This window comes from Ylistrum balloti, unplaced genomic scaffold (assembly GCF_031769215.1).
Source record: "Ylistrum balloti isolate Yb309-2 unplaced genomic scaffold, AGI_CSIRO_Ybal_v1 Utg369656, whole genome shotgun sequence".
Lineage (NCBI taxonomy): Eukaryota > Metazoa > Mollusca > Bivalvia > Pectinida > Pectinidae > Ylistrum > Ylistrum balloti.
This window is the reverse complement of record NW_026781909.1, coordinates 103,578-121,746: the sequence shown is the minus strand read 5'-3', so window position 1 is coordinate 121,746 and position 18,169 is coordinate 103,578. Positions and strand designations below refer to the sequence as shown.

The 18,169-nt window shown below is 34.7% G+C and overlaps 1 protein-coding gene across 1 annotated transcript; it reads left to right on the top strand.

The window, feature by feature from the left end:
- The first annotated feature begins 1,127 nt into the window (after positions 1 to 1,127).
- Positions 1,128 to 8,040, top strand: LOC132557775 (G-protein coupled receptor dmsr-1-like). Its single transcript, XM_060222304.1, has 2 exons — positions 1,128 to 1,153; positions 6,876 to 8,040. Exons 1-2 carry the CDS (start codon positions 1,128 to 1,130, stop codon positions 8,038 to 8,040), a joined length of 1,191 nt encoding a protein of 396 aa, XP_060078287.1.
- Positions 8,041 to 18,169: the final 10,129 nt, after the last annotated feature.

Genomic DNA, 18,169 nt, shown 5'->3' with positions numbered 1-18,169 from the left:
CTATAACTACTAACAAGTTGACACGCAGGGGACAGTAAAACTTGGATGGGAGCCACGTCGTGTCGGAAGCCATCAGATTCGTATGAATTATGCTTTTACAAAGTGACGCCTTGGCGGAAACTACTTTCCCCATAGAATTCAGTCTGCATCATGTATGGGCACAATCCCTCAATTTAGACAAAACAATTATAATGAATATCGATCTCATTGCTCTTGCTCTGCTAATTGGTCATATCTAACTACATATCGCTGTAGACGTCCATTACATGTCATGTCCTTCTCATGTAATCACTCGTGTTTTGTTGTAAGAATGCCACATTCACGGACAACCTCTGGCCACTCTTCGCGTAACGTCCACTTACGAAGCAGTGATATTTGTTTGATAGGGTTTTAATCCGCTAAGGCATGTGAAGAACAACCTCACCCGCATGTTATGAATTAAGATTATCTTGGTTTGATTAACCATAACAATGATAACAGAGAACAACATGGGATTTTTTAGGAAATGGCTATCCAGAGTGACGTTGATTGTCAACGACATCATGTAGACATTTAACTTGCATATCGTACATTGCTTATGTGAAACCGCTTATTCAGATGGAATCTGACAACTGTTTTGTGACGTTTCGTACGTGTAATAACATAAAACCTGGGAAATGGACTGTGCTATTGTGATTTTATCAGTTATATAAATAAGACTTTACTGTATTTCATTCTATTTAAGCTGATAGAATCTGTGACACGTTTGTTTGCTCTCCAGTGCGCCGGAACATATGTTAGGAATGGACAGTAATTGAAATTGGAATAGCATGACACTCGAAATAACATCAAGCAATATGTAAAAAGAATCCTCAAAAAGAAGACAAAATCAAACGACCTGTCGTTTGAAGATGTTCAATTACATATCAAGAGATATAAACAATATTAATTCAATCACATCCTGTAGTTATTTGATGTTGTAAATTTGGATCAATGTGCGTCGACGCTGAATGTACTAAGGTGAAAAGCTGCTAAAACTGTGATTACCTTTAATGGATTAACGAAATATACGTTTTTTTGCGGAAACTGCGAAGTTGTTTCGCTGGAGAAATTTGTTATCGATTTGTAAACAGATAGGAATAGTCGCCATGCCACTTATAACCTGTCAGCAACGGTATGTATCTGCCATTTTTCCGGGCAATTTTGTTTTGTCTTTTACTTTCAAGTACTGCAAAATTTCGTTTTTATTTAAAATGTTACTGTCTTCATGGTTACGTATAAATGAAACATCACACACTTAGACGTTGAAAGACACATATTGAGATTTCTACCAACAAATGTAATAGTGTAACTGATATACATTGACCCAACCATACACGCAACGCATTTTTATATTTTTGTTTTATTATGTTTTATTTTTACTTGATATGGTCAAAAACACCACATCGTTAAACTTTTTCATGTATGTATATCGTTTATCACATGAACTTGAAATTTGTCCTTTTTTATATCTTCATTCTTTTGAAAATTCTATATTTCTTACATATTTTGAGAGTTCGTTTAGATACTTTAATTCCTTTCATGTGACTAGCTTTGGTGTTGTGGTTAATTCTAACTGTCCTGGAAAATGTCTATTGGCAACTCGTTAGTCTGGAGTTCCAATTCAAATTGTTAAGTTATAGATCAGGGAAACATTCATCATTTCTTTCATCAAATATTGAAAGTAAGAGTTTATTTTCTTTAATTTTGACGAAAGTACACTTTCTGCGCTATATCACTACATCACTTTAGACGCCATCAATCGATTTTGATTCTCTTAAATCAACTCCTAGCACTGACGAACCCTAGAGGGACAAAACTGCTAAATGGGGCAGTTATATTAATTCATTATTCGTCGTTTCTGTATCTAATTCAAAATTCTAATGCAAGGTGTTATTCCCTTGGGTGTTTTTACAGTGCTTGTCTGACCATACCGCAATACTTATATGCAATTTCCAATTGCCTCTGACGATTGATAAAGTCTACTTCTGTTTCTGATAAGCAATCCATCTCTGCCTATTAATCAAATCTCAAGTCATCTCTGGCTATAATTAAGTCTAAAGTCATCTCTTAGTAGTGATCGAGTCTAAATCCATCTCTAAATACTTGCCAAGTCGTCTACATCTATCTCTGAATATTGGTCAAGACTTCATCTTTCTTTGGTTACTTATCAAGTCTTGGTCCATCTCTGACTATTTCGCAAGGTTACATCCATCTCGTACTAAGTGTATACAGCCATCTCGTACTATTTGTAAAGTCCACTTCCATCTACATCTTTCTTAAGATGACTATTGAGAGGAATAGTTGTACGCGTACTTAAACTACAGACAGTAATTTATTTGAAGGTGAATTATAAGTTTAGCTGCATACACCAGAGTAACACTTGCGATTTGGAAAGAAAAAACCACCATTTGACTTACGTACCACTATTTATATTAAATATTTATCAAACCCAAACTTAACACTGATCATGTTCAACTAATCACGTTTTTAAGTGTTATTTACTTGTAACAGTGGTTAGTACTCACTCAGATAACAGTTAGCACCGAACTGTAACCAACTGTATACAGCACTCAGTAGACAGGAAACAGTGGGCATTTGACCGGAAAAAACGCGCAACAAGTAGACAATAGATAATAAGTAGTAGACGGTAACTAGCAGGCATGATAGACAACTTTTCTCACTGGTCTGCTGCTCATTCATGTACTCATAAAAAGTCCATTGTTGTAACAATTGTAAGGACAATCAAGCATTAGCATTAGTTTTGACGGACAATGATTCTCAGACATGTCATTTGTATATAGGATTTTTCTTAATGCACGTTTTGATATATTTATGTAAATTGTATATCTATTAAATAGACGTAAGTAATAGAAATGCAGTTCGATCAAATATCCTGTTGAGTTGACAGGATCCGACAATCTTCAGCACACCATTGTTCTCTACCGTCATTTGTTGCCATGGTGATGGTGAAAGTTCTTGGAGTAACAAAATAGATAGAAAAGCAAATAAAATATCACTCCTATGGTTCGTCATATTCAGTTTCCCGGATTTAGTCGATTTCCGATAGAGTTATATATATGGTCGCCAAAGTGATCTCATGGAGAAATATTCTATTTCGTTATGCGGCATGAAGCTGGACGTATTTGTTACTCGTTAGTTTGCCTGTTAGTTTCGTTGTTGTATACCTTGTTCTAATATTAGCATGTGACATAACTTCCTTGGATTGACTGAGATTTACATAGCGGATGTCGTCAATGAAAGCAGAAGACGCTTACTCTTCCGGAATACCTTGTCTTGTTCTCCTTGTTTCTATGTAAATTTTCATTTGTTCCTATTTTGTCTTAGTTTTATGGAAATTGAGTTTGACTTATAATTATGTTGCCATGCTGGTATTTTCTTGATTCTTTTTACATATATGCGTTATAGTTATTGTCTTAAGCATATCTATCACTGAATACAAATACTTCAGATAATCGCAATATAATGTGAATTAATATGGCACTTCCGTAGAAGATTTCCTAGAAGGTCATCTGGCAATTATATAGACTGTAATTATATTCAGAAAATACTTTTATCATTTCAATATACAAAACCTGCATTTTGGGCAGTATCATTGATATCAGTTTGAGAATCTTACACAATGAAGAAAATGGGAACACTTGAAACATTGAAAAGCTGCAAAAGCATTGTGATTTTAAAATACAGAGGAACCAGATGTGATTTAATTGCCCATGTAGTAAGGTTGATGACAATGTTGTATTAAGTTACATGCATTTTCATGTTTCATCACTTTCGCTTTCGTTACTTTTGCAAAAAATATTGACTGCAGTCCAGTTCGTTCAATGACTTGCAGATTATTTCAATATATCAGTTTATCCCTGTACTTAAGCAAACAAATGTAAAAATTATTTTCAAGGACATGCACTGCACTTTGTGGTCAACGATGGCATGATTTGTAAAAATATAGTATCCTTAGGAATAAAATCAAAAGAGAAAATATAATCTTTTTCCAGAAAGAAAATATGCGTTTTGCTTCACACCACAAAATTCGTATGATACCATGTGTGAGGTTATTTTAGGTTGTAACGAAACCGAACAGAACAATTTAAACCAGCATTTATCTTGCTTAATTGTAAATGGTATTCTAGATTTCCTGAAAATAGAAAAGTGTCTGTGGTTGGTTTTGCGATGATACGTCTGGACTGGTCAATGAATAAAGCAGCGTCGTTGATAGATGGCCAATGTAAATACCTCACCACACGAAATTGAATAAGAACCAAACAATCTTTTCTAGAAAATTTGGAATCTTTAGTCCTGAAGAGGTTTTGAAGTCATTTATGCGTAATGGTAAGTAAAGGCCACATCGATTGGCAATGGTCTCAAGTGGGGTTCAGCAAGATATTGACCAGTTTTGTACACTCAAATTGAAATTGAAATTACTCGCAGGAAACAGCAATCGTTACATATCCATCCCTTTGGTTAATTAAAGTGTATGTAGCATCAGACTGTCTGTTGGAGGATGATAATTGATTCCTGTAAGTAACGTCTCATCCGAGAAGTAATATTGAATGATGACCTACCATGTTACTGAGTGGTTTCAGACTTAAGGGTATACATTACCGTACCAAAAGGCCCTTTCAGTGATGTCATGAAAGAAATGTACTGAAAGGCTTATTTTTGTAAAGTAATCAAGCTCATAAGACGTTTCAAACAAGGCGAAATCACCCCAACGATCACCTTCATGAAATGTAACCTTATACAATTTTTGTGTTGAGACTACTTAAAAAGTAAAATGATAATTAGACCATATGCTCCGGAAGAGTAAGAGTCTTCTGCTTCATCGACGACACCTGCCATGTAAACTTGGTCATTACAAGTAAGTAATGTCACGTTCTCAAATGAGAACAAGGTATATAACAACGGAATAAACGCGCAAATTAAAGAGCATCAAACACGTCCAACTTCATATCACACAAAGAAATAGACTGCGTCTCAATGCGATCACTATGACGACCGCGAATGCAAATGAACTTCAATGATCACTTTCAACATGAAATGCACCATTATGTACTACTCCGTTCCTCATCCGTCCATAATCTATTTCATTTCTCAATATTTTCAATTAAGATCACAAATACGCTGTTAGAAACTATAATCAGAACTACGGAATTGTTACATATATACAATACATCAACTAACGGACGATACATAAACCACCCATCGATAATAATCGATACAAGGCAACATCTGCAGTATTATGCAATAAAATGAAAACAATCATAGAGCGGAAGTTTCCATATACAAAAATGTAACTTCAAAGTATCACATCACCTTGTCCCGCTTAGGAAAAGCACACATCTGAAAGTCCCCTGCCGCATTCCCAAGCCTTGTAATGTTGTAGCTGACGATTCACAACTTCAATTCCTGTCCTACAACAGAAATGTCATAGTTAGATTCGTTTACAAATCAATCATAGGAGCCATTGAAACATTTAGCTGGACTTTTTTCGTCAGTTACGACTTAAAAGACACAACGAATCTCAAAAGTTTAAACAGAAGCGTCCGTATTATTGTGGCACACATTTTACACCTGATGTTGGGTAAGATAAAAATGTGAAATATGTCTGTTTGTTTTCTATATTTTATCTAGCTTCAGTTATAATGAAAGTTCATTATCATGTTAGTATTTCCTTGTTTTTTACACATAATTTGTAAGTAGATTCAGTTCTTTAACGCGACCGGGCGAGGTTTACCTTGTCCTTGTTTTGACATTTCAGTATGATGACACTGTAAAAGCGTCCGTCAATGGCCCCATTATCCTTCGACGGTCTTCATATGGCAATCGTTGATATGAGGAGGCAAACACAAAATCGAAGATGTACATGTGTTGAAACAATACTAAAAACGGAAAATAAACTTGTTTCTCATTTTATCATCAATTGTTTTTATTATCTTTATGTAACTCTTATTGCCTTTATCTTTCTATATCTCATGTTACGAAAACCGATATCAACATCGTACAAATATATTCATATGTTATTCTAATTGTAATCGATTCTAAGTGTCTAGTAAATAGCTGAACTTGTTGTCCTTGTATAAGACAAGCTTTATATTCAATGACAACAGAATCGACAATTTTCATCCGTCTTTGATCTGTATGATTTACCCTGGTCATAAGTTTATTAAGTTGTTTCAAGGGAACAGTATTTCGTAAAAATGTTGATAGATACCAAATGATATATATTTTTAATATTGAAATTATGTACTTGTATTGACTTTTAAATTCATCTCATTTGTGTCATGTAAACATATTCAACATCCGATCATATATACAAATAATGCATGTACGTTGTGTCATTAGCTTACGACTGGTGTTTTCCTTATAATACAACAGAAATGAATCAAGCTAATTTTGTAATATACATTTGGAATACATTCATATGACATACTCCAGTGATTACTTCATTAAGTCGGGCACTGTGACATAGAGATGTTGCTTCATAGATATCGAAATGGGTTAGGATTCTAATTTCCGTGTTTTACCGCTCTAAAAGATAAAAACTGACTATGTGAACTCATTCTCGCATTCTGAGTAAAGAATAAGACTTGAGTTTTTCCTACTACAAACAAGATTACAAATTTGTGATACTCCGTTACATTATTCCTCAGATAAATAAAACAATGATTCTAACATTGCACTTTATTCGAATAGTTATTCAAGGATGTACACAGTTTCAAAACACCATCATCAAAAGACGAACTATTCTTAACAATGATAAATAAAAGTGTATCAGCATTAATTGTTTTTCAAATTTCTACATTACATTGTCTCATATGTGATAATGTCCATTGCAGGTTCTCGGCGGCCAATGCCTATTGCGAATACACAACCATGAGGGAGAATCAGACGGTAATGGGGAAAGAGCTCTTTACCTTTGCCAAGGGCTACGCATCTTTCCATGGCTATGTCAGCATATGTGTTTGTGTGTTTGGAATTGTCACAAACATTTTCAACATATCGGTCCTGACAAGAAGGCACATGCGCACTCCGGTAAATCAGATCTTGACGTGGTTAGCAGTTTCAGATATAAGTACGATGATATCCTACGTTCCGTTTGCATTCCATTTTTATTGTATCCATCCATCTGGAAGTAAATCGGCTGCAAAGAATAGCAAAGCCTGGATGACGTTTATGATATTCCATATAAATTTAACAGCCACCACCCACACAGTGTCGATATGGATGTGTGTATTATTGGCTATTGTGAGGTATCTCCATATTAGGTCACCAACAAAAGCAAATGCAGCACGGCTCAAGAGGATTAACCAATCAAATGTGATGATTTTAATTGCTTACATTGCTAGTGCTATCATCCTAATACCTAATTACATGAGCAACGAACTTCTACAGGATACGCTACCGAATGAAAATGAGACGATATATGTTCTAAGAGATTTGAAACTTGGCAAAAATGATACCGAAATCCTTGTCCTAGTGAATGTTTGGATGTATGCCTTCACAGCAAAGCTAATTCCTTGTCTATTAATGTCTATTTTTGGTTCCCTGCTTATCTATAACATTCATGTAAAACTTAAACAACGAAGAAAAGTTCTCCAAATATCTGGTGCCAGTTCTCTACGTCTTTCCGAACATTCCAGAACCACTAAGATGTTAGTGGCAGTGATTGTATTGTTCCTAGTTACAGAACTTCCCCAGGGAGTTCTAATAGTTTGTAGCGCATGCGTAGAAAATTTCTTTGACACAGTTTATATTCCCTTGGGTGACGTCATGGATATTGTTGCACTTGTAAATAACGCAGTTAATTTTATATTGTATTGTTCGATGAGTACAAAGTTCCGAGAGACTTTTGTCCATTTATATTGTTGTTCATGTCATCTGGTGCGAAAACCGCGAGAGAATGGATACACTCTCACCGACAGGATGGCGAAATTAGATTCTCATAGCAGTAATAATAACGACCATATTCATCATCACCACCATCACCATAACAACGTATAACTCGCACGCACCCTTTACCTGTCAAGCACAGAAGTGGGAATAATGACGGGAAAAGTTTATAGAAACCTATTAACCTGTTCAGTTTCGATGACTCCAATACGTTTTTTTGTTGCACGAGTCAACGGGAATAATTGAAATAATGTTGTGGTCATTCCGTAATCATAATTGAGACGGTGATGCATAGACAATATGAACATTCCTGATAAAGGAAGGAAACTATATACTGTTTTCACATTCCTCGAACCTTCCATTCTATTCGGTACTAACCTTAGCATACTAATGTATCTTTTAATGGTTGTGATGTTTAATAATTCTAGCCGAGCCAATAACTTTGAAGGAATGTTAGTAATTCTTCTATTTATTAAAGGCCGTTAATTATATCTTATATTTCACGCCGCATCGTTCACTAAAAAATGAAGATGGTTAATGTTATCTATTTCTTGTTCATAATGAAATAACATAAATTGGGTTTAGATTATTTTAGTGTTAACTTTATGACCTTGAATTTTTATAATTTGTCTACCTTCATTTTCACGCAGTGAGTTTTAAGGTTCAGATTACACACATGTACTTGACGTTCTTTTGAAGTTACCCGATTTCTGAATTTTACAAAATTTATTGAAATGTTGTGGGAGTGCACCTTCCCATTTAGATTTTAACATTTTCAATATCGCTTTGGATTTTCCTTAGTCACCTTCCAGGTTTCAAAATTTAGACCTTTAGCATCAGTGACGAGTCCTAAAAGAACGAAACAGCTGTATGATGTAGCATCACTGACGAGTCCTAGAAGAACGAAACAACTGTATGATGTAGCATCGCTGACGAGTCCTAGAAGAACGAAACAGCTGTATGATGTAGCATCACTGACGAGTCCTAGAAGAACGAAACAGCTGTATGATGTAGCATCACTGACGAGTCATAGAAGGACGAAACAGCTGTATGATGCAGTGCTATTCATTTTAATCTCTTGTATCTAAATCTAAACTTGTATTGAAAGGTTCTTTTACTTGTGTGTCTTTTGTATAATATCATTGTATTTTTGGTAACCTTGTCCCATGTCTTGTATTTTCTAATTGGCCTCAATGGTGTTTGTTAATTGTGTGTGCACGTTACCAGCAAAAAGTGACGTTTTTTCTACGTTTAAACATCTTCTCTGATTTTGTGGAGGTTGTGAGAAATTTTTCAACGACATTGCATTTTGAAAATTCAGTGAAATGTGGATTAAAGATCATAGGTAGACAGTTTTGCTTTTGCAAGTTTTCATCGGTCTCTATGTAAATGATTTTCCTGCATTTTAAACAACTTTTGTTTCCAATTTAATTAATATCATGTTATATCTTTTTAAACGTTTGAGTCACCGGCACACCACACATATAAAGAAAAAGTATTATTTCACAAATTTTGAATTAATAAAATTCATCAGAAATATAAACAGATACCTTATTGTCACACGGATTCATATTTTCGATTAACGGAATAATGGCAGAAGCTACTGCATTAAAACATCAATATCTATGGCAATAAAATGTTAATGGTTCCCAAGCTAGCATTCACAGGTTTGTAAGAAATCATTTCACATTTTTGCAATAATTCAAAATGTGTGCTTTGTTGTTATTCGATATTTTTATTCGATTTTCGTATTTGAAAGAAAACTTATCACATAGAAAAGAAAAACAAATTGATTTTGTATTTTTGCGTGATTTCATTTGTGAACGTGATATTACATACTTGAATTGACCTAGTTTATGTGGCTGGTGTCGTCGATGAAACTGAAGATGTTTACCTATTCGGAACAACTGGTCTTATAATCTCCGTACTTTTTCAGGAGTCTTCGTGTAAATCTTTTGTTTTTCCATATTCGTTTGAATTTTGATTATGATTGTGTTGACACATTGGTATTTTCTTGGGGATTTTCCATTGGTTTCCTGTAAATTTACAAATTTGGCCATACATATTGCCGAACACGCCATCGATTGTACGGTATCAAATATGTATTTCCTTTAGTTCCTTGAGTTCAGTACTGGAAGATACAACCATGCACTAAGTGATAGGAGATAATAAGTTAGTTCGATTTTTAACACTTAAACATTTTTAACAACGACTAACGCGAAATGTCACTGCAGCATCAAATCAATCTCATTTATTAAACTATAATAAGGTGTCTCTATTAGACTTTCTCATAACGATGCTCATGATAAAAAACATTTTAAGGAGATAAATTTTATCATTCAACAAATTGTAATATTTCCACCTAGATATTTGGAAGTTCGACTAACAAGGATTCATACTCTTACCATTGGTAGATTGAGTTAGACTATTGTGATTTAATATATAAATAAAAGAAATTTCGCTCTTCTTAAATGGACTCATTCATATCCTAGAGTATCGTTTAACTATCCAATTAAAAGCAATATTATAAGGAACTACAATTTTCCTTCACTTTAGGATGATCATAACGTTCAGTTAAAGCCCAACGCCTAGAAACTAACAAGGGTAATATTACAACTATGAGACACTCTTTCTTTAATCTTTTCGATAAACGAAGTTTTTTTCTATAAACGCAGGAGATTATTTTCATTTTTGTTTTATTTTTTCTTTCTAAATACCAATGATTTGCTTTCCAAACGTACCAATTTGTCTTAATTTTATGGCACATTTTTCCATACCTGAGCGAGAGCAGGGGATTGGTTTTATTTCAACATTATTTAATGTGATATAACAACTAATACTGACGATACGAAAAAAAACTTTTAAAGGAGTGTTTTTATTATCGAGATCTAAGTCTAAATAATATTCTCTGAATTAGAACAGAAATAATTGTTTCATTCAATTATTTATGAAATCATATCAAATTTGTGTTAGCTTTCGATGCTAAACTAGACCCTGTTGAAACATGTTGCATCACTGGTAATGCCACGTGATTAGTTTTTAAGGCAGTAGACAACCACTACTGAATGTATTATTCTTACTATCACTTCATGATATACTAACAACCCAACATATAAAATACAAATGTTAATATATCGATTAAAATGTGATAAAATTTCCTCATTCCATATTTTTGGTATTACTTCAATTAATGATTCATGTTAGTTTTAATAACTAACATCGTCGTTAGTGAGTCACTACTTCCAGACACGTGTGTATGTACAATATTTCTCTTGATTAGAAGTTTTAGGTTTGTTCACTTTCCGGTCTGTTTACTGGCAATTGTTTCCGCCCACAGTAATTCTACTTACTCGCTGTCTATATTTTCAAGTTTCCAGTCAAACTTTTCAGAGGTCCAAACTCTATTTAGTTTTTGTTGCGTTTTTTCTTATATGCCTTCAAATTTACATCCATCAATGATTCTAATTTATACTCATTTACATAATTCTTGATTCTATTTATAGTATATAGCCGCATTAAAACTCCTATCGAATCAACTCCATAATGATTCAAATAATCTTAGTAAAAGCAACGGGAAAAATTATCCCTTTTCTTCAAGCTTAGATACTAATTTAAAATTGAAAATGAAAAACACGTCAACATTAGAAATTAAACTTTTCGGTATACATTTAATACAGTTATTTCTGTAAAGAGTCAGATTACTCGAAAATCAAACAGTAATAATTCAAATTTATCTATTCTAAACCTGGGTTTATATATTTTTTTAATTTGCAAAATTCATGCCGTGCAAATTCACAAATATCATCGGGATTCAGAGAGATGAAACTGCAGCAGCGTTTTATTTCCCCATTAAAGTATTAAGAAGTGTAGATGTACTGAACACTTTAATTGTTTCTTTGATTTGTTTCGGTTTCGGTTTGATTAGCTGGTGTACATAATAAAGTCTGTTATAACATACCGACACTTTATATTTGCAGCATTATTTAACCAATGATGTATGTATATCTAGGTCAAGTGTTCATGTGTCACGGTAGTAATGACATCTCTGCATACATTTTAATTGTAACTTTCATATACATTTCAAAATGTTAAAATCTTATGTCTTAACATTGCTATTCATTTTCTCCAATAACATTATTTGTTTAGGAAAGTGCCAACGTTTTCAAAATAACAGATGAAATTTAACAAACATTTATATATCTATAATATAAACGAGCTGATTGTCTTCGAAATTGGACTATTTATTTTATACATTATTGCTTCATATATGTCATATATAGATAGAGTCACCACACATTCATTATCAAATGTATCAAAATACTGAATACAAACTGATGTAGGAATTGATTATCAACAACTTTCTTTTCAAACACAGAAAACGGTTTTTTTTTTTAATTTGATTTATCTAGATATTCAGTTACTCCTGTTATATGTAAAACACAGAAAGTCATGCGTAGTTATGCGTAGTTTCTCCTATCTGACTAGGTAAACTTTTGTCCCATCTGTTTAATGTTACTTGAATCCGATACGCCTCCGAAACTGCTTATATTTTAAACAAGACCAAAGACAGGATTGATATCTCATAGAAGCAGAAACCTTTTCATTAGTCAGAGCAAAACTAGAGGTATCTATTTGACCAAAAATGGACAAGGTAACATCTTCTTTGCATCTAAATTGATAACTAAACTCCGAGTGACGTATTAACAATAAATTTACCTAGGCGTTTTCTTGACGTGTGCTGAAGGAAATATACATATTGTTATATATGTCAATTGCACATGGCGTTACAAATAACGGCATGATATCTCATATCTGTTGATATATTATTCCGTTGAAGATGTGACCATAATAAATCAACACTATTACTTATCGGGAGCAAAGTCGTTACAGGCAGGATGACAATATGTATCAACTATATCGCATAGTTGCTTATACATAATGAACGAAAAAGGAAAAGATATTGAAATTAAGATATAAGATTGTAATAATGTATGACCCTTAACATATTTTGTCCATTGCATACTTATTTTATACTTATTTATACATGGCCAATGTTGTGATTGGTCATGTTAAATGTTGTTTAATATTGTATTTTACAGGGATGATCATTGTTGTGAGTACATGACCTCCTCCTTGTCAATGCCTTGAATAAAATACCAGCGTCACGCGCTATAAATTACTGCGCTGTGTTCATTGTTATACATGAGCAAAATTGTAAATAAGGGTAAGATTTCAGCAGCATCATATGTCAGTAATAAGAAAAATATTTGGCTTCAAGGGTGATTTCGAATAGGTACATTGGTCTGTAATTCGTATCACCTTAACTAAAAAGAAACACACTCAAAATAAAGAAAAAAACTAACATGTCGACAGCTTAGTTTAAAACTTCTGTATATCTTATTCTGCTATCTTATCGCTTCCCTTCCTTAGTCTTTCCCTTTTTGCACCAATTCATGCAGACGACACGTCTTCTTTTCACTGTACAAGGTCCCAATAGTTAGATGGTATACAGCTGGAAGTGTGTCCGATACCGCAACCTGTATACAGCTAAATAGACAGTAAGATTACCATAATGTTATCGGGGCAGGTGCCCTGAGTTTTATGACATTTGTTTGTTGGTGATATTGGAATGATGTCTTAGGGAGCATAGTCCATACGAAGATATATTCTAATAATACAATTAATGATTTCCTATACCCGACGACAATGTGAATTTTAGAGAACCTATAGTGAGTACGAATAATATATCTAGCGAGCTTAGCAACAGTTTACTAAACTTACAACTTACAATCATTATGACTGAATACACACAGACCTACCCTCTCACACATAAATATAATGTCATATGTCACTGATTTCACGCTTCATGCAACAGTTCGGATGTTTATGAAAAGTCACCCTTTTTACGCAAGTGTGTAAACGTTTTGCAAGTCTGACATTCTGCCTCCTTGTGAATTACAACATATCGCAGTTTTTCAAAAGGCAGCCATTCACCAAATTCACATTTGTTTTCGTTCCATTTCACTTTGATTTTCGACTCACTGTCGTGCTCAGTTAGAATACCGTGGCAACGTCGACGTAAAACAGACCTTTCAAAGACAACGTGATCCCCTCGGACCAGATCGTTAATTTTGCCTACCACTTTTCCATCCGTCTTAAAGCGTTTGGTTATTGCCCTTCCGATTAAGCTTCCAATCAATATTCCCACAACCATTCCCACGATGGGTTCAAACATCGGACCGCTTTTTGCACAGAAGCGACGTTGGTCCAATTGCCCGGTGACGGAAAAAGATACATTAGCAGCTAGTCCGACTTTCAAGGAGATTGTTGTAACGATGTTTTGGATAACAATTTGTGCATACTCGTTACAGGACAGACTACCATTTCGAAGCTCCATGCAAGCCTTCACTTGATCCAAACCAAGCTTAAGACCTATAATGACAGTCATAGCTGTTGTTACCAAACTTTCTTCAGCATTTGCGGAAATATTAGTTAATGTACAAAAACAAGTAATTTCGACCATGAATGACATCACAAAGAGTAGTATCCAACATTCCAATACCATACAGACCAGCCAACGGAACTGATAACTTATAGGGCTACCAGTTTTACAAAATGTAGCAAATGATTCACAATTGTCATTGATTATATTGTAACCTGTTTCCCCCAGTCTTAACTTGGCTCTGGCAATCACGATATATGGAGGATTGGATAAGGTGACATGTGGAGGGTATTCAATCTTGTAAAGATTTCCGTACTCCATAGGCATGTCCACTTCCTCTTCTCGGATACTTATCGAGCCGTTTTCAATCTGCCAGTGGATCACGATCATAATGTTTTTGTTTGTGTCGACATGGATTACTATACAGTGGTGCCATATTACACAAGGTCGTTGGAATGCTATGTGGTCACCCTCCTTCAGTTGAATGATGTCGTGCACTGGGACACGGGCACGCTGTCCCTGCAGTAGATTACTTTTGTTCAGTTTGTATCGAGATACGTCCCGGTGTTTGTTATCAAAGGAGGACGTCGTACACATGGTTTCTTTATCGCCAATTTCGAAATCCGTTGTTTCTAGGAAAATGAAATTAGAACTTTTATTGACATTGGTGGTGTTCTGGCAATATTAGGTATTTTTGCATAAAGTATGTAATTCTCCTTCTTATATGAATTGACTGGTGGATTCATTCGGATTTAACAATAAACGACACTACATGATGTACAGCTGTATCAAATATGTGCAAAATTAAGCATCAGTCACTTTAGGATCTTGTATGCTTTGAATAGAGACAAAAAACCTCAATAAGTATTCCAAAACGAATTTTATCGGAGTTAAGCCATGCATAGTAAAGACAAACCTCGCAAACTAAAAAGATTTTAATAAATCTCACTACTAGCCTCAATGAAAGGGAGCCAAAATTATTTCAACACCGGTGTTGTGAATCCGTAAACATGACAGATTACATACATCTGAATATAGATGAAGGTTAAGATGCTATATATAGACGTTGTGAAATATCTGTACAACTGTTTATAACCTGTTTAAACTTGCACGGTCCTACCATTCTTGATACGCTAGAGAAAACAAACATGGGTATTCATTTCAAAATTTCCCAAAACGTGGGATTGTCCGATGTGCCGTTATACAGAACGAAAAAGGTTGTTTGCTTCTTTGTGTGTTTGCGACTTTATAACACTCACTGAAAGGGGGCCAATGTTATGGATCACTAATGATGCGATAAACATGACCATTTTCTAGTGCTGTCATACAGAATGTTGGGCCTGATAACTCCGCACTGATTTATCTGACATTCCAATCAGCAACTACTTGTCACTGGTTACATACTTGGCCAATTCCGCGATATCTCTCCAACGTTTATTAATTATCAACGTTCAGATCAGAAAAGACAATCACAATCAAACATTTGAGATAATTCCTAACCTTTAGAATTGATATGATGCAACACGATTATTTATTTATTACAGCTGTAGAACTCGTTTTATTGATATCGATTAACACAAAGTCTTAATCTAACAAATAAATTTGACAATTTAACAATGATCAATAAAACATGAAAGCATTCTACTTACATTTCAATACCTCGTCTTGAATGTAGGTAAACAGGAACACTGTTTGGAATATCCAACAGTTATAGTTGTGTCATCTCTATAAGTAGGTAGCCATCCAGAAATAACAGCATTACGTGTCGTCACATGTTCAATGAAAACTTCTCCTGCGTCAGCTTACGTGTTACAAATTTTGCGGAAGTTGAGTGGAGTATGTGGTTAAGATTTCCGTAATCAGTTTTATAAAGTGTTGTCACTAAACGAACGTCTGAAGTACATAAGTACAATGTACCAGCAACATGTGTTAGAATTGATAATGTTACGTTACGGAATTAACGTACAGCGTTGAAACCCAACAGCTAGGTTTACAATTCAACAATTTAATAACAACAAATAAATTCTATGCAGTACAATTACAAATATTGCGATGGTGTAGAGCTGGCTACTAATTAATCAAAAGTCAGAACTTATCTTGTGATGGAAGTCCTCCAAATCCAGCAGAATTCACAAAAGATTGTCCCGAAAACAGGGTAACCGAAGACTAATCCAAGAATCGTCTCCTCGCTGGGTATGTATAAGTGCAAGTCCACAAGGCACTATCACTAAATCGCTGTAAAAGTCCACATTTCACAAACTGAAGTCTCAAAGTAAACTCACTCAATGCGTTTATACTTCAAAAAGGCTGCTCAGACTCAGTTCCATCATGTTTATATACAATAAAGGTTTCTAGAAGGTTCTTTTCTAGATGATTCTAGACTAGCAGGTACCTAGCTTGTTTACGTGTGTCACTAGAAACTTCCGGAACACCCGGGTAATTATGATAACCGAACTTTCTTGATTTAGAAACTTCAGGAAACACACAGGTCATTCTAGTAACCGAGCTTTCTAGAAAAATCTGCCTAGCACTATCTACACATATTGTGACAAACAATTATAAAAATATTTTTAAACAATCACTATGATACAAGGCATGTCAACATGGCACATATAAATTTGGATTAATGCACAACATTTATACATAACATACCCCTCCTTAAAGAAAAAGAAAGTTTTTCTTTTTAGGAAAACTTTCTTTTGACCTGAAATTCCTAAACTCTAGATAAAGCATCTGCGATAACATTGTCTTTATCTTTGATATGCCGGATGTCAAGGTTGTACCCTTGGATAGTTAAACTCCATCTCAGAATTCTCTGGGTTTTTTTTTTTTTTTATTTTGCCGATGAATGACAATGGTTGTGGTCTTTGTATACTAACACAGGAGAAGCAGTAGTTGACAAATAGACTTCAAATTGGTTCAGAGCCAAGATCAAAGCCAAACATTCTTTTTCAATAGTAGAATAGTTCCTTTGGTGTCTGTCAAATTTCTTTGAAAAGAAACATATAGGGTGATCAACTTGTGAATTATCTTCCTGCATGAGTACAGCACCAACCTCGACATCACTAGAATCTACATACAGTTTGAACTGTATTCTGAAATCGGGTGCACTAAGAACTGGCGAGTTTGACAGTATGGCTTTTACTTTTTCAAATGTACATTGGCATTGATAACAGAAAAATTTTGACAAAATTTGCGGTAAAAGCCAGCCATACCAAGAAATCTCATCAGTTCTCTCCTGTTGTGAGGAACAGAAACATCTAAGATTGTTTCTACTTTGGCCTTTACAAGTCTTATCTGTCCCTGACCTACAGTGTGACCTAAAAATTCAACAGTTTCATGACAAAATTCACACTTTATCAAGTTAACAGTCAGTTTCATAGTTGTGAGTCTGTCGACGAAATCCCGAATGCGTTGAACATGTTCCTCCCAGGTGTCGCTGTATATGATCACATCATCGATGTACCCATCACATCCATCCAGATTTCTGATGACATTGTTCAAAAGTCTCTGAAACGTTGTTGGGGCATTTTTCATGCCAAAAGCCATGGCTTTGAACTGGAATAAGCCCTTTGGAGTGACGAATGCTGAAACTTCTTTAGCTCTCTCTGTGAGTAGAACTTGCTAATACCCTTTCAGTAAGTCAAATTTACTGACATACTTTGCTTTGCCCACTTTATCGATACAATCATCGATTCTGGGTCTCGGGTAAGAGTCACCTTTGGTCAGCGAATTAACTTATGGTCAGCGAATTCACTTTTCTGAAGTCCGTACAAAATCTGAATGACTTGTCCGGAA